Genomic DNA, 21,656 nt, shown 5'->3' with positions numbered 1-21,656 from the left:
CCTTGCTTTCGCCCCGCCTCCACCCGGTCACGTCACAAAGAGTGACGTGTAAAGCGAACAATCACAGTCCCTCTCCTCGTGAGCCAGTAGGGAACGGGGAGGGCGGGGTGGGGGGGGGGGAGGGCAGAGGACGGACGGAGACGGCTTTGAGGGGCGGGCTCGTCCCAGTCACCCAATCAGAAAGCTCTGGGGAGGAGCGGGGCGGGGCCCAAGAAGCGGGTGGGGGGGTGGGGCTAGGGGCTAGGGACCGGAGTTAGAAGGCCGCGGGGAGGAGAGGGCGGGCTCCCGGAGATTAAAAGCGGCCAATCAGAGCGCGCCGGCTGCCTTAGGAGAGCGGCGTGGGGCGTCGCCGCCGCCGCCGCCGCCGCCGCCGCGCGCGCCGGGGGCTGGTTGAGGCCATGAAACAAAAGAATCCCTGAGAGGGGAGCCGCGGCCGAACCTCCGTCAGCCCGCCCCGCTGCCGTCCCCACCCACCCACCTAGTTACCTGCCTCTGCCTCCTTCCCTTGCCCCTCCACCCCGCCCTCTCCGCTCTCCGGGCGGCCCTGGCGCTGCTCGGCCCGGGTCGCTCGGCCCCGCCGCCTCCCCTGAGGAAAAGTGTTTGCGCGCTGAGCAGGGCCGGGGCCCTGTCCGCCATGGGGCTCGCCGCCCGCCGCGCCTGACGCGGCCGCCGCCGCCGCCGCCGCCGCCGCCATTGACAGCGCGCCGCCGCGATGCCGAGCGGCAGCTCCGCGGCCCTGGCCCTGGCGGCGGCCCCGGCCCCGCTGCCGCAGCCGCCCCCGCCGCCGCCGCCGCTGCCTCCGCCGCCGCCGCCCCCCGCGGGTGGCCCGGAGCTCGAGGGGGACGGGCTCCTGCTGAGGGAACGCCTGGCAGCGCTGGGCCTCGACGACCCCAGCCCGGCGGAGCCCGGCGCCCCGGCGATCCGGGCCGCGGCGGCGCAGGGCCCGGCCCGGCGGGCGGCGGGGCCATCACCCGAGGAGCGGGCGCCGCCCGGCCGACCCGGGGTCTCGGAGGCGGCCGAGCTGGAGCTGGAGGAGGAGGAGGACGACGACGACGACGAGGAGGAGGAGGGGGAGGACGCGGAGCTGGACGGAGACCTGCTGGAGGAGGAGGAGCTGGAGGAGGCAGAGGAGGAGGGCCGGCCGTCCCTGCTGCTGCTGTCGCCGCCCGCGGCCGCCGCCTCTCAGACCCAGCCGATCCCGGGCGGGTCCCTGGGGTCGGTGCTGCTGCCCGCCGCCGGCTTCGATGCCCGGGAGGCGGCCGCGGCGGCGGCGGCGGCGGGGGTGCTCTACGGAGGGGACGATGCCCAGGGCATGATGGCGGCGATGCTGTCCCACGCCTACGGCCCCGGCGGCTGCGGGGCGGCGGCGGCGGCGGCCGCCCTGAACGGGGAGCAGGCGGCCCTGCTCCGGAGGAAGAGCGTTAACACCACCGAGTGCGTTCCGGTGCCCAGCTCCGAGCATGTCGCCGAGATTGTCGGTCGCCAGGGTGAGTGCGAGTGGGGGGTTGGGGGGATGTCCAGCCGGGCTGGGCCCGGTGAGTGCGCGTGGGTGGGGATACGAAAGAAAGGAGCTTGGGGCTGGAAAGGCGAACCTGGCGAGGGCCCTAGGTCCACCGGGAAGGGGTGTGGGAGGAACCCGAGGGGCTACCAGACGAGAAGATGGGTCACCTTGCGAACCCCCCCACCCCCCACGGTGTCCCTCTCCTCCTGCACAATGCAAGGCGATAAGTTTCTTGAGCCACCCAGCCCGGCGGTGTCCCCTTGACTCGGGCTGTATTCCTGGAACACCCCAGCTGGCGTGGCACCAGAAACAACCTGAGGTGGTAAAAGGTCGGGTCGGTTGTGGATTCGGTGTTGTGCACTAAAAGCTTCGAGATCGCAAGTTTGCGCAGCCGACTACTGTCTTTGTAAAAACCTCTCAGCCTGCCTTACAACGGCTTTCTGGGAAGAAGAAATTGACAGAAATGGAGGCTTGTCGAGGGGGTGGGGAGCGGGAAGCTCATTCGCGAGGGAAGAGGGGATGTTCAAGTGGTCGTTCTTACCGCCACCCCCCCTGCACCTCTTCGCTGTTCAGAAACTTAGCTTCTTAGCTAACTCTGTTGATCGATCACGGTATTCCGATATATTTTAACTATCGAAAAGACAGAGTGGCTGCCTTTTAGAACGCTTTAGGGTACACGATGAAGGAAAATTGGACAGTAAAGTAATTGAGTTAAGGAACTTTGTACGTTTATACAGTTTTCAGTAGATTCTCCTCACTTGCCAGCACACCAGTACTGCAGACAGACTCCTCCCACATTGTTCAGACAAAGGACCTATGTCTCAGATTCCAGGAGTAGATTTGTGAAGGTGGGGGAAGGGGATGCCCAGAGTACCTCTCTATCCGACATTTTTAGGGAAGGTCCTATGCTCTTTAGTGTAGCTTCGCCCCCTTTATTGAAAGAGTGAATATTCTCTGCAGCTGACTTATTACAATATGATTGAACCTGGTTGATGCATGTCTCTCTACTGTTAGGTTGAGAGCATTGTTGGGGTCAAATAAAAAGAAATGATGGCGCTGCTGCTTAAATGATCTCATCTTTCCCAAGTGGTCTAAAGTACACATAAATAAGGTCTGTCGAAATGGTGGTTTCAAATATCAGAGTTGGCTCATTTCTTACCTCTAGGATTTTAATATGAAAAATCCATCCATCTGAAATCTGGATGGAGGAGATAGCCTATTTCAGACTGCCTGGTACTTAAAGACTGTTCAAAGCTGATGCCATTCCCTTAAGAGTTTATTCCCATACTTTGGTGAATCAATTTTGCTTTCCTTTTTTGTTTTTTTGTTTTGCTTTTGTTTTGATTTTGCAGTACTGAAGATGCTAGTCCAGGAGAGAACTGTTTCACCTCACATAGGATGAAATTATAACATCTCAAGTTATAGATCCAGAATGAGTTGGTTATTCCATTAACAGCATCCGGGAATTGCTATATATCAAGCTTACATTCTGCCAGGCATTTGAGTTTATGGCAGTTGGGAATGTGAGGTTAGTTCCAACTAACTTGCTGCCCTTAAGAAGCCAACAGTCAAATATAAACAGCGGAGTGGCACTAATCTAATCTGTAATTAATGTCAATAACTATAGTGTGTGACAAAGTCGTACATGTATCAGCTGTGGGGGGCCTTGGAGAATGGATAGGACTTTAACAAATGGAAGGTGGAAGAAAGACAGGGACACGGTGAGGAAAGGTGTGGAGAAATAATCTCTAGGTACAGTTGGAAAGTTGTGAGGAGGACTGTTTTGATACTTAGAGTCTGATACTTAGCAGAGTGGGGAAAAGGCGATGGCAAGGTGTGTTCAGGCCCTTCTAGGCTGGTATTTCCTCAGCACAAGTTGCTTCAGTTTGCTTATGGTGACAGTTTAGGATAACAAAGGAACACTTAGAGGCCAGTTTTACTAAGGGACGAGATACTGAAAGCTTTTGTTCAGTTAATACGAATTTTTGTCTTCTGTATTATACCCTTTAAAGCATGGTAAAATGGCCCTTAATTAGGCAGACTGTTACCTTTATACCACTCTATTATTTAAAAGTAAACTGAATTCCAGGTTTTAATCTTGCACCAAATTATAGCAATGAAATAAAGTCTTTAGTTTTTCCTCTTAGGGTAGAGCTTATTAGTTAATAAGGAAATGTGAATCTGTTTATGTCTTAGGACATAGAGACAAGTTGCTGACTCTTCCTTTTGCACTTATTTTCCCAAAGTTGACAGTACTGTTAAAAGTATGTCATCCTTCTCAAGATTATCTTAAAAGCAAAAAGTTTTCCCCTTCTCCTGTTCCGGCCCATTCAACTAGTGGATCATTGGCCCCTTTGCCACCCCCACCCTCAGCAGCACCATTATAAAGCCTGTATTTATTTTCCCACTTGCACAGAGAACCAGGCAACTTCTAATGTTCGCATCCTTTTACAGTGTGATAATTTCCCCTTTCCCTAAGTGAATAAACAGGGCAAATCATTTAATTTACTTCTTGCTTTGGAACAAAATTTTCCTGCTTAAGAATTATCCCTTCCTGCCATTTTTACTCATTACCTGAAGTCATACTTTTCTGTTTGACATCTCTTAATTGGTTTTGGAAATAATTATGTCACAGATGGAGACATCTGTGACTTCAGCTCTGAAGCAGAGAGTAGGACAAATGGAATTCTGAGTCATATAGACTAGCAACTCATGTAGATGGCCTCTAGTTCCAGTGTCTTTCAGAAAAACAAACTACTGCTTTTGATAGCCATGAAAGTTGGCAGTGTTGACCTCATATTTATACTCCCCAGCAGCATATGGTCATTTGCAAATGTTAAATTGGTCCCCCTTTTTAAGTTTGCATCTCATTTTGAAACCAACAATACTGTAAAATAAAGCCAGGAACTAAAGAGGCTTGTTGATAATCAAAGAAGTTCTGGAATATAGACATCAAAAGTAAACCTGACAACAGATTTACGACCTAACTTTTTAAAAATGTAGTACCTGCAAGATACATTCACAGTGGTTAACAGGACGTTTAATTTAAGTCAATGGACTTTGCTCCAATTTGCATAGTCGTTGAGAACCAGTTAGACTGAAAAATGAATTAAAGTACTACTCTACTTAACGATGGTATAAATAAATATTGAATGTCATAAGTTCAGTTGTTTTAAAGACTTGTAAAGGTTTTATAGTACAGTTTAAGGTTAATGTACATCTTTAACTATTTTCATGAGTGATTTTCTTGATGGTATATGTGTGTTCTCTAACCTAGTTGAGAAAAGCTATTTCTGTGTGTGTGTGTGTGTGTGTGTGTGTGCGCGCGCGCGTGGGTGCACCTGTCCATGGGATTTTTCAGGCAAGAATACTGGAGTGGGTTGCCATTCCCTATACCAGAGGATCTTCCTGACCCAGGGATGGAACTCGCATTTCCTTGCAGGCAGATTCTTTGTTGCTGAACCATTGGGGAAGCCTCTTTTTTTTGTTGTACACTCTGTCAAAAAATATTTAAGCTAATAATCTCAATATGTGAATATTTATGAATAATATATATGCTGATATACTATACATTTTTAAAACATGTAAACAGTTTAAAAGGATGAGTTAAGATGGAAATTGGAGTGTTTTGATTTTTTTTCCTGCACTCCAGTGACTTCTTGTACCCTGTTTTGGCTATTACTGAGCTAGACCTCCTTAGAAATTTTTTTTCTTTATTCAGCTACTCTGTTTCCACTGATCCCCACCGATTGTATATATTTCCACTTTTTAAAACAGACAATATGACACATTGTTTTAGGTTGTCTTAAATACATCCTTGGGAAAATTTTCCCCAGTTTCCTAGGGTGGAACAAGTTTTCAGGTTCTAAAAAGAGAAAGTTTGGTATTGTACATAAATTCCCTGTTTAAGAAGAAATATCTATTTCATGAGGAGAAATAGTTTCAGAATAATGCTAAAGCACAGTGTCTTTTTCTTTTAGGGGGAGAGTTGTTGGCATTCCCTCTTCCAGGTACTATATTACCTGCCATTTAACTCTGGTAGGTGGTTATCCCCATTTTACAGACATAGAAACTGAGGTGCTAATAGATACCTTGTTCAGGTAGTGCAACTTGGCGGTTAGACCAATTGTTTGATAATGGGGATAAAGTTCTCAATTCTACATTGCTACCTCAGTAAGCATCTTGCTCAGGAAGAATATTTGGGTCAATTTCAGTCCTAAACGTGATTTAGGATGCTGTGTTTCTAATATGCATAGCTTAAAATATCACTGTCCAAATTAATTTACTTAATAAGATTTTGGTGTCCAGAAGGCACAAGCATTGTCCTAACATTCTATTATGTCTAACTAGAAATTCGCTATCATTTATAATTCAGAAAGTTAATTTGTTGTATATACATGCTAGCTTTAAAAATTAAACATTGTCATTTTTTTAGACTTTAAGATCCAAATAATAGTTTGTATTAGCTTTGGAACCTTAATTGTTTTGCAGATGGGTGGGGAATCCACTGCCTTTTCTTCTGCCGTATTCAGCTAATGAACTATTTTCATTCACTAAGGAGGAAATGGAAAATAAAGTGGTAATTCAAGGGTGTGTTTTCTGCCCCCTGGTAGAAAATGCTAGTGACCTAAAACTGATGCAGGGAGTCAAGTATTTGAGACCTATAGAGATTTCCTCAAGGGAGATTTCCAGCAATGTCTATGGGTTGGAATTCTAGACCTTAAATCTTACATTTTCAAGGAAAGGTGGAATTTAGTTATAAGATCGTGCTTAGTATTTTGTGGATCTCGTTTTGAATTAATCTAATATTTGCACAGATGGAAAAATTTGTTGCTTGTGTCTTAAACTGAAGACAAAAATTATTTTAGAATATATGTTTTGCTATAAAAATATATGTTGAAAGCTGTCCCAAATTGCCCTTAGCAGTCCTTGCTCAGCTGTGATATATTGGAAAGAGACAGCAATCAGAAGTTAAACTTCCTAAATTCTGATTACTCTGTGCCAGTAAGTCACTGTGTGGCCTTGGACAAATCACTCCCTAGGATTCAGATTCCTCTTCTTCAGCTGGGTATAGGCGTTATCTACAGTACCTCTAGGGACTGTGAATTGTACACAAATACATTGACATATATGAAACTAAGTGATAAGCACATACTACTGTTGTTAAGTTAAATCTGAAATTAATTGTTAATCTAGTTCACCTTTTCTCTGCTTTAGCAGACAGTTTCACACATTACTGTATCCTTCTAATGTGACAGAACTGAAAGGAACTGATATCTAAATGTCTGTTAAACACATGGCACTTCTATCCAGACAGGCATAAATGATGCTGTAATAACAAAGAACCCCAACATCTCAGTATTAAAATGACCAGTGACTTATTTCTTTTTCACAGGGGCTCTGCTCATTTTGGTCATTCAGGGTCTTAGACCAACAAAGCAGCCACCATCTCAAGTATGGCTGGTCTTCCTCTCTGTGCCTGAAGGATGAGACGGTGGCGTAGCACACACCGGTCTTTAAATGTTAGACCTGAAGTAGCATGGTGATCACATCCACTCATATTTCATTAATCAGAACAAGTTATCTGGCCACTCCTAACTTCAAGTGGGTGAGAAATTGCATTACAATCATGTGTCCACAGGAGAGAGCCAGAATATTCATGAACAGCCATGATGACTATCACAGTATTATTTTAAAGTCTATGGGATTGTGGCCAAATTTTTTTAGTGTAATTTCTGCCTTAATAGCATTTGTAATTTGAAATGAAATTACAAAATGAAAAAAAAAGAGATAAAAATGTTCATAAGATACTAAATAGGAAAGGGTGTTTGCAATTTAAAACTCCTTGAGGAACTTCCCTGGCAGACCACTGGTTAAGACTCTGGGCTCCCACTACAGAGGGCTCATCTGATCCCACAACCCACATGCTGTAGTCAAAAAAAAAAAAAAACTCCTTTAGGAAACTCCAAAGAGATTATGAATAATCTGTTTTAAAACCTCATTGATCTTCAGGTGATTCTAAAATGATATGTTTAATCAAACTGCATCTTAATCCTTCCCAAATGGCTTATATACCATGATGCATGTTTAGTCTTTAACTCTTCTCCCCATACTACCATTAGGTACTCTATAGACATTTATAGTGATTACATCTGATATTTAAGCTTTTTAAATGATTTTCTAACATTAGTAATACCAAGCCAAACTATACTAAATTGAATATGTACAGCGCAGTGTTATTTTTAATCCTTTTGAGTCTTTATTTCAGTGGTTGATTCTGAGAATTCTAAGTTACACTGCATAGTTGTACCGCCTCTTTCATGCCAGGGTTCAGGATTTAAGAACAATTCATGTGGGCATGGCTTGTTGCCTTTGTCCAATAAGCAGAAACTGCAGTTCATTGTATGCAGGGAAGCCTGGTTTGACCATAAGTAAAGTGGTAGGTATCATGCAATAAAATAAGACTAGGCCTTAAAATAATAAAGAAAATTATTTAATGAACTGCAGATAGAGTTGAAGATAAGCATAAAGCTTCATCTTAAACACAGTTAGAGAAGAGTGGGGAGGGAATAGTTCCAAACTTCTAGAAGGTTACCAGTGTAAAATGGCCTTTGGGCTGACCTTCTTTCTATACCACTGTCCCCTCGCCTTTGGCTTGCAGTAAGGACATTGAACTTGGAGTTAAACTTGTTAGAGACATGGTTTTACCATTTGTTGCCTGTGACCATGGACAAATCCCTTAACCTCACTGAGTCTCAGTTTCCTCTTGGGGGAAAAACTTGATCCATCCAGTCTATAGTCTGAAAGAGAATCATTTACAGATGAATCTGATTCCATTATATGGTTCCCAAATAGAAGTAATTCTAAGTTTCTATTAACATCCTCTAATGGACATGAACATAATTTTAAAATCCCCAGTTAGGAAAATTGTTCTACCTCTCATCTCTAACACCCACCTCTGGGTGTCACAGGTTTAGTGAAGGGCCAAATGGGAACCCTTTTTTGTTGCGTATGTGGATCCTCTTGTCTAAATTAAGTCAAAAAGGAGGGGGGGGGATTTAAAATTTAGTTTAATCTCTGCTTTTAAAAATACATCATATATTTTGGGAATTCTCCACTTCTAAGAATCAACTGGAAAAAGAAGGCAGGTTGAGAAAGTGGCGTGTTTAGGGAATTGAGGCATTTCAGAGTCGTTAGTTTATAACTTTGGGCAATTATTGGCTTGAGTTTTCTCCACAAATAAAGTGAGATTGGACTAGATTGTATCACTTGTAACCCTTATATTATCTTTGCCCAAGAAGAGTTCCTAAAATCATGTAAAAGTAAACCAGATTTAAAATTACCAATTAGAATGACTTCAACATATCTCTTCCCAGTTTTGTAAAATTAATATCTTAAACATATTTTTCATAATCTAAATATAAGTTTTATCTTTAGGACTTAAGGGTTTTTTAATGTTTTTAACTTCTAGAGAAAATTGACTCATTTGAGTTTTTCTTTAAAAATAATAACATTTAAATGTGTCAAGTAGTATGTCATCTCATTTGATCCATTCTTATTGCAACCATACAGATAAGGAAACAAGTCTATGGAGATGTAAGTAACTTACCCAGGGTCTCAAGCTAATGGAATTAGAGACTTCAGTGCTCCCAACTCTAAGTGGTAGAACAAGCAGACAAAGCAGCAAGGATATAAAAGACTTGAACACCGCCACCAGCCAGTGGTATAAGAAAAGAAAATGATTGATCACTATCTGTACATGAACACCTATAGACAACAAATCCTTTTGATGCTTGAAGTTGGGTACAGGTCAGTGAGGGCAGAACTGAATCTCAGTCTTAATCTTGGTTAAATTACCTGAAACGTAGCAGATACTTGCTGTTTATTTTATTGAACTGAACTGTTGGACTAGAGACTTGCCATTTTAGTATTTATCATTATAGTTTTTATATTGTGAGGTTTTCTTCCCTCTTGCCTTTATCTCTAACCCTTTACCTGAGGAGTCAGTCAACCAAAAGTTGTTTGGATCTGTTTGTTCTAGATGCTACTTGATTTAGGATATTATATGTCTGTATGAATACTGGTAATAAGCAAAACTAAAAAGTCACATAAATGAAACTGTTTGAAGTGTTGACGAAGTGATGTCTAATGTGAAACCATATTCTTAACAAAATTTCAGCGATTTTTGACTGGAGCTGCAAGAAGGACCCTTGAGCAGGGAAAGGAAAGCTATTTCTGTATTGTACATTTAAGAATCTATTACATTGTTAATCTAAACAATTTATTTAAATGTTGAGTTAAGTTGTGTGTGTGTGAAAAACACTCTTACTGGGTTTATCTGATATTCACCAGTCTTTGAAGCTAATAATACTGAAAAATTGAGTCCCTATAAAATTGTAGGAACTTTTGAATAGTCTGTCGAGATTACTCCAAGAGGAAAGGGTCTTATTTATATGTACAGTTATTAAAGAATATGATCCCCCCTTGTTAATTCTAATATATCATGAAATATACATATAAAATAATGTGTTTCTCTAATGCTTTTAGAGAAAAATAGTATGGAGTAGTGAAAGGAGTGTGGAGACAGCTTGTGTTTGAGGTCGGGCTTTCTAGCTGGGAGACCTTTCCAACCTCTTTCACTTTGTTTCTTATCCTTCCTAAAGCTGTTAAGCTAGTCACCACTCTGTTACGATGATTAAATGAAAATATAGGAGAGTTTTGAAAACTGAAAAATGCACTACAAGTTTATTATTTCAAAGGCAAGCCTATTGGCTCAGTTTACTTATGAAATACTTGCAGTGGTGGGGGTGGAGTGGGGAGAGGGGCTAGAGAGCTTAAAAAGCTCCTCTTTACTGAGCACCTACTTGAATAACAGGCACTGTGATGAGTATTTTTAAGATGTTATTTCATTTAATCTTTGCAACAACCAAGTGAGAGAAGTAACTTTCATTATAGTTTCTGGGCTTCCCAGGTGACACCCAGGTGGGCTTCAGGGCGGGTGGTAAAGAAAACCCGCCTGCCAATGCAGGAAAGCGTAAAAGATGTAGATTCAATCCTTAGGTCAGAAAGATCCCCTGGAGGAGGGCAGGGCAACCCACTCCAGTACTCTTGCTTGGGACATCCCATGGGCAGAGGTGCCTGGCCTGCTATGGTACATAGGATTGCCAAGAATCAGACATGACTGAAGCAACTCAGCACACACCCTCAAGAAGGAGAGAGAGAGGTTTAGTGACCTGTTCACAAAGGTCACAAAGATGTTCACAAAGATGGTTAGTGATGGTCTGTTCGAAGTCTTGTGCTTCCAGCTGTTATTCAACCTGCTCTTCTTGAGCAAAGGAAGAATAGATGTATATACATGTGAGATTGTCCCATGTGCTTTGTAGTTTTCAGAAATAAGTGATTTTGTATGTCCCAGGAGAAGAGAGACTTGGTCAAAAATAAAAGCATTGGAAAGGACCTAAAGGTTGAATGACCTAACATTAAAACCACAAGCAAACTGGTGGTAGATTAGAGCCCAGTCCAGCAAATAACCGGTTTTTTGATCCTTATGTTTCCTTTAAACTAGACCTTGGAATAGAATTAGTAAGCTGTAGCTGTGATAATAATAGTCATATCTATATTTGTATTACTCTTGGGTTCATAGAGCCTTCAACACACAGTCTCATCTTTTCCAAATGACTATGTTTATTACTCAGAAGATATGGGGTGAGGGGACAGTGCTAGGAAGATTTTCCAGGTTATTTAGGGAAATATCTGAGTAGAGACAGGAGGAACCAGGCATGTTTAGGAGATGATGAAGTCTGGGAGAAGGTAAGTGATGGCCACTTAATTAGGAGAAGGATGGGGAAAGGGAGGTGGGATGGGGAGGTAATTTTTAATATCAAGCCCAGCATTCTAATTTTCTTAAAGATAAAAAGAACTACTTCACTCCCCTCCCTGTTTTTATTAAAGCAGGTGTGTTTGTGTATGTGCATGTACACGAACTTCTCTTTGAAAATAAAACCTCTTGGAAGGAATTTCTGAAGAAAGATATACCTGAAGATGACCCAAAGTAAAAATATACAGACCTTAGTTTTGGTGTGTTTATAAGGGTTTTAGCTTTCTTAAATCACCTTATATTTGTAGCTAGTTTATGAAATGAGTGGAAAATATAATGAATTTGATTTCTGGAAAACAAAACCCTCTGTCGAAAATCAGCAATACTTCACATAGCATTTGGGGTTCCTTTCTTTAAAAAACAAAACAAGTTCTTTGCACCTCCCAGATAGAATTTAAACTCCCCTGCCTTTGTTAAACTAACTCATCCCCCACCTGACCTGCTCCCCCGGCATTCTGCCCTCCAGTTACTTAAAGCTCCTGTAGCACTGAGCCAGGTGTGGTATCCAGGCTGCCATCTTGGGCTCTTGATTCCTGCTTTGGCACTTCCAGTTCTCCTGACTCTCCTTTCCACCTGGCAGAACTACTTTCTTCAAACCTAAGTTCAAATGCATCTGAAGCCTTCTTTCACCTTCTGTAAGCAGTAAAGCCCTGCCCTTTTCTGTGCTCCCACTGCTTTGTACGCCTGTTTTCATTAAAGCAGTTACCTTATATCAGTATTGTTTTCATGACTTTCCTTTCTACACTGTCAGCTCCTGGAGAGCAGAAATTATTGTAGTTTCTGTATATCACCTGGAATTAGCCACCTGCACCTTTATAGGGAACTTGATACTTGAATTGGTAAGTTGACGCATCAGGCTGGTGGATGTTCTGGGCCGAAGGAGGAGTGGTTTAGCTAGGAACACTTAGTCACATCCCACAGGACAAGTGGAGGCCAGGTTCACTTGTCCATTTCTTACCAAATCACTCATCTCTCGACATAAACACCCTGTCTTCATCAACACCCTGGCTTACATATTTCTTTTCGACCTATTTTGATTTTTATCGGTGGTTTATCCCTTCACCCTACTTCAGTGCCCGTGATCCCCAAACTTTTCTTGTTCTTGTATCTCGCTACTGTTCTGGGCAGTGGGTCACTATTCTTGGGTTAGGGTTTAAGATTTTTCTGAATCCAATACTTTCCTTTGCTCAAAAGCCCAGGGGCCTGGAAGAATGGAGAAATAATTGGAGGAACGGGACATTGGTGTTGTGGTAGGCAGAATAAAACCCCTTTCCCTGAAGATGCCTACACCCTATATCCCCGGACACTCTTGACTATGTAGATGTAGAGTATGGACCTTGAGGTGAAAAGGTTATCTGATATCAGCTGGGTGGGTCTGGTGTAATCACATGAGTCCTTCAGCGCAGAACAACTTTCCCAGCTGGGTCACATATGAGATTGGGAGGTATTTGAAGTACAAGAAGGGTTCAGTCCCCATTGCTGACTCTGAAGATGGAGAGACAGGGCCACAAGCTATGTTGGAGGCCTCCTGAGGCAGAGAATAGCCTTGAGCAGACAGTCAGCGAGAACACAGGGAGCTCAGTCTTGTGATGATAAGCAACTCAACTCTACCAGTAAGCCAAGTGAGCAGGCTCTTCCCTGAAGCTTCCAGAGAGGAACACAGTCCTGCAAACACCTTGATTTTAGCCCTGTTGGAACCCATGTCAGAAGTGTAAAATAAAAAATTTGTGACATTGAAAGCACTGTATGAGGTAACTTGTTATGGCAGCATTAGAAAACTAAAGCAGATAATAAAAGTAAAGAACAGAACAAGGTTTCTGGATTGAGGCCTCCATTTTCCTCCTAGCTCTCAGCTCCCAGAGGCCACCTACAGTTCCTTGCCATGAGGCCTCCACAGGCAGGTCAAGCATAGATTGCTTTCTTCCAGAAAAGCCAGAGCACATCTGACGACTTCTGAAGCCCACCGGAGAAAGCTCTTCCAAAGAACTTGTGATCAGGTCAGGCCCACCCCTGTGATCTGGATAATCTTCCTGTTTTAAGGTGAATTGATTTGGACTGTAATTATATCTACATTGCAGACTGTAATTCTATATCTGATTCTTCTAAGTATATCATTCCACATTTCATGGAATTAAAAAGCAGCCTTAAAGGTCTAGTCTAGTGCCTTTACGCTTTTCTGTGACACCCCCCCCCCTTCCCCATCAAAAGAACATTTTATTTTGCAGTCAATGTCCACATATTTCGTCAAAACATTTGGAGCCTATTAAATTGATACTGCAAACCATGGTTTGAGAAACACTAAAGACCATTTCAATTCCTTTTCTTTAAACTCCTCTCCCAGCAACAGAGGCCCTCTCCCTTTTAACTGCTCAGGCAGCTGGTGGGAGAGACTCTTTACCCCAGAGAAGCCAGACCCAACCTTTTACTATACCAGGAAGTGAGAAGACCAGAATTCTGGCTGCAACTAAAGAGTTTTAAGGTGAATCACAGCCCTAGCCATAGTGATACAGAAAGGGGAAATGGGTTCCTACAGGAGGGAGGTAAGTTAGAGACTTTATTGGGGGAATTTACTTCCAAATCAAAATGGTAACCATGAAAGTCATTAGTGCTGTCCTGGTTCTTAATCTCTACACAGTCTGGTATACAGCTTGCCATATATTTATTTGTAGCTATGAGAAAACAATTGCTAGTCCCTACCTCTTAGACTTAAAATGCTTTATTCAACTTTGAGGTTATGAAATCATTTACCCTGCTGTTCATAATTTTTTTTCTTCTAAATCTCACAACTAGTCAAAAGTCTGATTGATGTGCTTAATCTAGTAAAATCTGTCACTTCTTCATCTCTAATTTTTAAAATTTTCTAATTTAACAACATTTCTTTAAAAAAATAAATAATGCATTTGTATGGTTCCAAAATTTGTAAGAATTTAAAAGTACCAGGGAAATTAAGTCACCCTCCTACGTATCTCCCTAAGTCTTCCAGTTTTGTGACTGCAGAGTATTCCCTTACATTGCTGTACCAACTCCCACTAATACAGACAGGAATACAGTGGTTATTCGTGCCTGGGCAAGTATTCCTACAGACTTGATTCTGTGAGTGGGATGGCAGGGGCAGAAGGATACAGGAAGTTGTAATTTTGATGGATAGTGCAAACTGCCCTCGAGCAGTTTGTACTCTGCAGCTAAATATGAGGGCTTTCCCCCCATTCTTACTAGCACTGTTTGTTTTTGATATTTGACAGTCTTATAGGTGGGAGATGATAGATGGGAGATGACACCTAAATTCTTGTTCAGAGCTATTTATATGTTTCCTTTTCTATGAGCTATTTTACTTATTTTTTCTGTGGTTTTTGGTGTTTTGAGATATAAGGGCAAGTATATGGGTACCTGCGGAGAAGGCAATGGCACCCCACTCCAGTACACTTGCCTGGAAAATCCCATGGATGGAGGAGCCTGGTGGGCTGCAGTCCATAGGGTCGCTAGGAGTCGGACACGACTGAGCGACTTCACTTTCTCTTTTCACTTTCATGCATTGGAGAAGGAAATGGCAACCCACTCCAGTGTTCTTGCCTGGAGAATCCCAGGGACGGGGGAGCCTGATGTGCTGCCATCTCTGGGGTCACACAGAGTCGGACACGACTGAAGTGACTTAGCATAGCATAGCATAGCATATGGGTACCTGTATAAGAGAAATTAGCCATTTGTGATGTGAATTGTAAATAATTTGTTTTTTTAGCTTGTTTTTGGTAAGTAGGCCTTTTGGGCAGGGTAGGCTATCTTACATCCCTATCTCAGAGGTAGTCCACATTCTGTCTTCTCTGTCTTCCTAATGAGACTATCAAACACATACTCATTAGTAACAACCATAGGCTCAGTAGTATCTGATTTAGGCATGTGCGTATTTGTCGCTCAGTTGTGTCCAACTCTCTGCAACTCCATGGACTGTAGCTTGCCAGCCTCCTCTGTCCTTAGGGGTTCTCCAGGTAAGAATACTGGAGTGGGTTGCCATGCCCTCCTCCAATATTATATTCTACTGAGGTTCATCTGACAGCTGCTTATTGTCTCAGAAGCATTTTGAGAAGTTTCTTAATTTAGCTTTCTAATGTTCACTATAGTAAGGGTTGAGAAGGGCCAGCCCTAGACCCTCAAGCTAACTCTCCCTTCGTCCTTAACAGAGTTTGCCAAGTGTTTTTCTCTAGGGTGATCAGGACCTTCTCTGTTAGAAATGTGTGATTCTAGCAGACTGCCTTCTTGTTAGGTTATAGTGCAGAGAAGAAGCTCATGTATCCAGATAATGATAGTAACTCTTCTGAGGCTGCAATAGGAAGAATTAGGCATTCTCACCACCCCTTCAGACTGTCCTAGGAGTCTCTTCGTCAGTCAGACACTGGCCAATGGAAATGATTGTAGTTCTCAGCCTCAAGCAACACCTCCTCTGCTGCATGAGGGAGTTTCCTAGATTCAGCCTGCGTGAATGATAAGTGGATGTGGAAGATTTATGGTCTTCCAAGTCACTTTCTGTGGTGGAGCAGAGTAGGAATAGATTTTCCTATACTCAGAAGTCACACTGTCAATTTAATCTTGTAGTTAGTTCATTGTAGATATAAACTTACAGCAGCACTCTGTAGTAACTTTGTGTTTTACAGTAGCATAAATTAGACTAATTGTAGTAATTTCTTGATAGCCCCCAACCCACCCTGTCACTCTGCCCTTCTCAGCTCCTCCAGTTCCTCCACTGAGTGCATTCCTTGCGGTTTTGCTTTTAGCTGGACCACCCGACCCACCCCCACCCCCCTGGTCTTCTCGGATATAACCTTCAGGTTAAAGTAAACCTGACTCGGAAAGGAACAGAAGCTTCACAGAGAATAAGGCACCTAATAAACTAAGATCTGCAGGGCCATCAGGAATTACGCAGAGCTGGTAGCAGAGGGGCATGGTTAAAGGAACGTTCTGATCGTGGAAGCAAGGAGCATGAAGAGGCGATGAATGTGGTGGAAGCACCCCACAGAGTTTAAGGAGTGAGGAAGAGGAAAGGGAGGGGTATGAGATAAGGCTAGAGAGAGGTAGGTCCAGGCACTGGGCCAGCTCCTGGGTGCAGCACTGTCTGGATTTTATCCTTATGGTAAGAGGGAGTCAAAGCCTTACGTAAAGAGGTGAGCCTTCGATCGGTGCTTTTTTAGAAAGCATCATCTACCTAAAGTGGAGGTAGAGAGCTGATTGGAGGAGGCAAGAATGGAGGAAAGGAGACCTATTTTGTGTGGGGTGGAGGGTACTAGTGCAGTCACACAGGTTAGGAATGATGTCCAGAAAGAATTAGTTTTTGTACATTATGAATTTGTTGAGGGCAGGGAAAAAAAGTTTTAAGAAAATGATCGGCTCAGGTTGTGGCGTGTGTTTTTCAGTAGCATCTAACTGCTTTATTTTGAGAAACTAGGAATAGCACGATACAGTCACGAGAAGAAATCTGTTCTGGCAAGCTTCACATTAAGATCTTTGAAAAGCATAACCCTAGAGTCTTATGCCTTAGCGTATATCTGGCATCTTTAAGTTACTGTTCGAAACCCTCCAATGTTACACAGTTGGCACTGGTAATGGCTGATTACTCCAAAAAGTAATCTTTGGGTAGTTATACATATGTATCTTAGATATTTTATTTAACTTAAATATACTTAGGATTTAGAACCAAAGCCTTTTATTTGAGAATGGGACTGCCAGCCATTATAGTCCTTCAATAAAACCATATCCAATGACCATACTCCATACAATTTCCAATATATTTCTTTTGAATTTAGCAAGAACTTCACAATGAATACAAAATTACTCTGGGTTAGTTTTTTTACCCCAGGGTTTTACAGTTGTCTCACCCATAGTTCAACAGCATCTTTTTTTTTTTCTTTAAGGTACTCATCATTATTGAAATTTTTAAAAATAATCAATTTTGATACAAGTTCCATGTCTTGGATTTATATATAACTGCTTTATGTAATTATTAATTTAGTTAATGCATGAGTTCAGTTAGCATAAACAGATGGGGATAAAGACAACTGATTCGTAGTTAAGCCTGAAATCCAACTGATGGAACAGAAATGAGATGATGTGCTAACTTTGAGCACTTTGCTATTGTCATGGAGTTTCACAGAGGAGAGAATGATGTTGAGGTAAAATGACAAGACAGCTAAGTGGAAGTCAGTTGAAGAACTTTTCTCATGCAGTATAGTTCTGTGGAATTTGAGGTTCTAGGACCAACAAAAAAGACCATAGACTACGAAGTCAGCCTAGGTTTAACTCTGGCTCTGCCTCTTACTTGCTGTGTGAACTTAGGCATGTGACACAATATTTCTGCGCTTTGTTTCCCTTAGCAATAAAAGGAGTGTAATAGTCTCGTCCTTAGGGTTGTTACGTAGATTAAATAAGATGATAGGTATCGTCTCACATTGTACATTCTTTTTCTTTGTCACCAACACCCTGCAAGGTAGTAAACTATTAGTGTTTTGAAAGTCAAATCCACTCATAGTATAGCTGGCCTATTTCATGCATCGTTTGCAATGACTAATAACAAGAGGAAGAAAACTATAAGCCTGTCCTCTGAGTTAAAGGCCTTCAGTGGAGGCGTCACCTCTTTGCTGAGAATGAGAGATCTCCAGGAAAGTACCTCTCGGGATCCAGGAGTCATAGTGGAACTAGGAAAGCTTTATCAGCATTTAGTGATACGTTTTTATGATAAAGAAATACTCTCAAACTTAAAGAGGGAAAGAAAAACTGCCCAAAAACAGACTGTTATCTTGAAAGGAGCTTTCTATAATTTGTCTTTATCAGTATTGTTGAAGTAGATGTTGATACTTAAGAAATATTTTCTTTCTAACAGGTTGTAAAATTAAAGCGCTGAGAGCCAAGACGAACACGTATATCAAAACACCGGTTCGTGGTGAAGAGCCCATTTTTGTTGTCACTGGACGGAAGGAAGATGTTGCCATGGCCAAACGAGAAATCCTGTCAGCTGCAGAGCACTTCTCCATGATTCGTGCATCTCGAAACAAAAATGGCCCTGCCCTGGGAGGGCTGTCATGCAGTCCTAATCTGCCGGGTCAGACCACCGTTCAAGTCCGAGTGCCCTATCGCGTGGTAGGGCTGGTAGTTGGACCCAAAGGAGCGACCATCAAAAGAATCCAGCAGCAGACCCACACGTACATAGTAACTCCGAGCAGAGACAAGGAGCCCGTCTTTGAAGTGACAGGGATGCCCGAGAATGTTGACCGAGCACGAGAAGAAATTGAAATGCATATTGCCATGCGCACGGGAAACTACATTGAGCTCAACGAAGAGAATGACTTCCATTACAACGGTACCGACGTCAGCTTTGAAGGCGGCACTCTGGGCTCTGCGTGGCTCTCCTCCAATCCCGTTCCTCCTAGCCGCGCCAGAATGATCTCCAATTATCGAAATGATAGTTCCAGTTCCCTGGGAAGCGGTTCCACAGATTCCTACTTTGGAAGCAATAGGCTGGCTGACTTTAGTCCAACAAGCCCATTTAGCACAGGAAACTTTTGGTTTGGAGATACACTACCTTCTGTAGGCTCAGAAGACCTTGCAGTTGATTCTCCTGCCTTTGACTCTCTACCAACATCCGCTCAAACTATCTGGACTCCGTTTGAACCAGTTAACCCACTCTCTGGCTTTGGGAGTGATCCTCCTGGTAACATGAAGACTCAGCGTAGAGGAAGTCAGCCATCTACTCCTCGTCTGTCTCCTACCTTTCCTGAGAGCATTGAACACCCACTTGCTCGGAGGGTTAGGAGCGACCCACCTAGTACAGGCAACCATGTTGGCCTTCCAATATACATCCCTGCTTTTTCTAATGGTACCAATAGTTACTCCTCTTCCAATGGTGGTTCCACCTCTAGCTCACCTCCAGAATCAAGACGAAAGCACGACTGTGTGATTTGCTTTGAGAATGAAGTTATTGCTGCCCTAGTTCCATGTGGCCACAACCTCTTCTGCATGGAATGTGCCAACAAGATCTGTGAAAAGAGAACGCCATCATGTCCAGTTTGCCAGACAGCTGTTACTCAGGCAATCCAAATTCACTCTTAACTATATATATATACATAAATACTATATCTCTATATGGACTCGTAAAGGCATGGGTATAATGGTACCCCCAGTAAACTTCCTAATGAATTCTTATGACTGTTATCAGGCTTTATTGGGATTAGGCTAAAGTTGTTAGTAAACTTATAAAAGGCTGCTATGGTAACACTAAACCTAAGTGGTCTCTTGTCTTAGTTTGGTTTGAATTATTAATCTTATCCTGTAGACCCAGAGACATAGCTTGTGTAAGAATTGCTAAAGCTGACGTTCAACTCGGCTGAGTGAAGATAATCATAGGTTGTGTGAACCTATGAGAAAAGTGTATACGTCTAAGATTTCCAAATGATGGGTCCCAAAGCCTAACCACGTTAAGAGTTTATGGAGGGTACGCGGCATTACAGATGACTCAGACACTTCCAGGGCTGCCTTCTTTACACTGCCAGTTTTGACAAAACAGGTCCGTTTGTTTTTTTATTTTACAACAACTTATGCCTAATTCTGCAGGATTGCAAGTAACTTTTTAATGCATTGTGGTTGCTTATTGGTAATAATAGGGCTGATGGCGGTTTACTCAATCACTGGTTATAATTTGGGACAAAAACTGCTACACTGACCTTCATCTCGCCCAGAGTGCTCCCGGCTGGTCTGATCAGTGGAGCAGGAATGCAGTTGTGTTGATCGTGAATTCCTACCCATTGCCTCCCTCGGTGAATGTGGAAATGGCCACCTGGGTTTTTCCATTCCAGGAAAGGCTTTGGGGTGCACCTGCATTGGCTAATAATTGAGGATACGAACATTCCATTCATTAGTCTGATCAAGCTATTGATTAATTTTTAGACTATAGATCAAAATGTGAAACATTTTATGTTCAATCCATATTTGTCTTGCACATTATAAATGTATTTTTATTTTTTAGTCATTTAGGGGAGGGGGAGGGAGAGAGGGGTAACAACGCCCTTAGCATATTTACAGAAGCAGCTGTGACGACCTCCAATCAGTTTACTTCATTTCAAAACCTGTTTCCAATCACAAGGAAAGATTTCTTTACGATACACTTTTTACATTTCACCTGTGGATGTCTGTGACTTTTCATCCTCAGTATGTTCCCAAATCTGCTGGCATTGAATGGATAAAACATTATATTGGTGGGTTTTTCTACTAATTATTTTTTGAAGCATTATTTTCCCAACACAAAAGAGCTTTTTTTCTCAGTATAACAAAAATTGAAATCCTATGTGTATTGAATAGTAAATAGACAAATTTTATTTTTTATTTCCACTTGAAGAGTTACATTTCGTATAAAAGTTTACAAATAACGGTTTTTATTTTGATTTTTTCAGTATAAAAAATTGCCTTGATGGCATATTATGATGTAATGCTAATTGCTTGTAGAATAGTTAAATGTCAGTATTGAAACCTAATCTCTAGCTGCCGTCTTGTAGATACAAACGAATGTTCACCAAGCATGTATTTTGTATTTCGTTGCATTGTACACTGCAACTAATAAGCCAAGGAATCGACATATATTAGGTGCGTGTACTGTTTCTAAAAACCACAAACTAAGAATGATAAATTATCAATATAGTTTAGTATTTGCTAATTTTACTACACTCTTTTGTTATGTATATGTAGGGAAGTCATAGGGATTATAAATTCAATTTGAGTAAAGTTTAAAACCATATATTTTATGATAAAGGGCCTTTAACTTAAGATGGCCAAAGCACTGATATTATATATTTGCTGTAAAGAGAATTATAAGAGTTTTATTTTTCTGATATTAAAAGTTACTTAATAAAGACTTGTTTCCATTAACTTGAATGTATTCTCCTTGGTGTTTTTCATGTATTCATTAGTTTACACTGGAAGACTGCTACTTGCCAGAATTGAAAACGTCCTTTAGCAAGAGTTTCCCCTCTCCCTAGCTAGTGTTCCCTGTTCTAGGTGTGGAATGTGTTGCTTATGCTCCTCCTCTCCGAATGTAGCTTTTTTCTTTAAATAAGTGTCACATTATAGTACATCTAGAGATTTGGCTAGTTTTAGATTATATAATTGCATGTTTATATAGTTGACCACATAGTCACAGTTAATCTAATATGAATAAAATAGTGATTTACACATATAAATGTTAACTAACATCCTGAACTCAACTTAGACTTAGTTTTTATCCTTTGTTATAGATTGTCCTTTTAT

The 21,656-nt window shown here is 42.3% G+C and overlaps 1 protein-coding gene across 1 annotated transcript; it reads left to right on the top strand.

Moving 5' to 3' along the window:
* Positions 1 to 237: 237 nt before the first annotated feature.
* MEX3C (mex-3 RNA binding family member C) lies at positions 238 to 21,278 on the top strand. Its single transcript, XM_061400226.1, has 2 exons — positions 238 to 1,487; positions 18,244 to 21,278. The coding sequence occupies exons 1-2, from the start codon at positions 713 to 715 to the stop codon at positions 19,467 to 19,469; spliced, it is 2,001 nt and encodes a 666-aa protein (XP_061256210.1). The 5' UTR covers positions 238 to 712; the 3' UTR covers positions 19,470 to 21,278.
* The last annotated feature ends 378 nt before the right edge of the window (positions 21,279 to 21,656 follow it).

Source organism: Bos javanicus, chromosome 24 (assembly GCF_032452875.1).
Source record: "Bos javanicus breed banteng chromosome 24, ARS-OSU_banteng_1.0, whole genome shotgun sequence".
Taxonomy (NCBI): Eukaryota; Metazoa; Chordata; class Mammalia; order Artiodactyla; family Bovidae; genus Bos; species Bos javanicus.
Note: the sequence above shows the minus strand (reverse complement) of the source record. Positions and strands in the feature narration are given on the sequence as shown.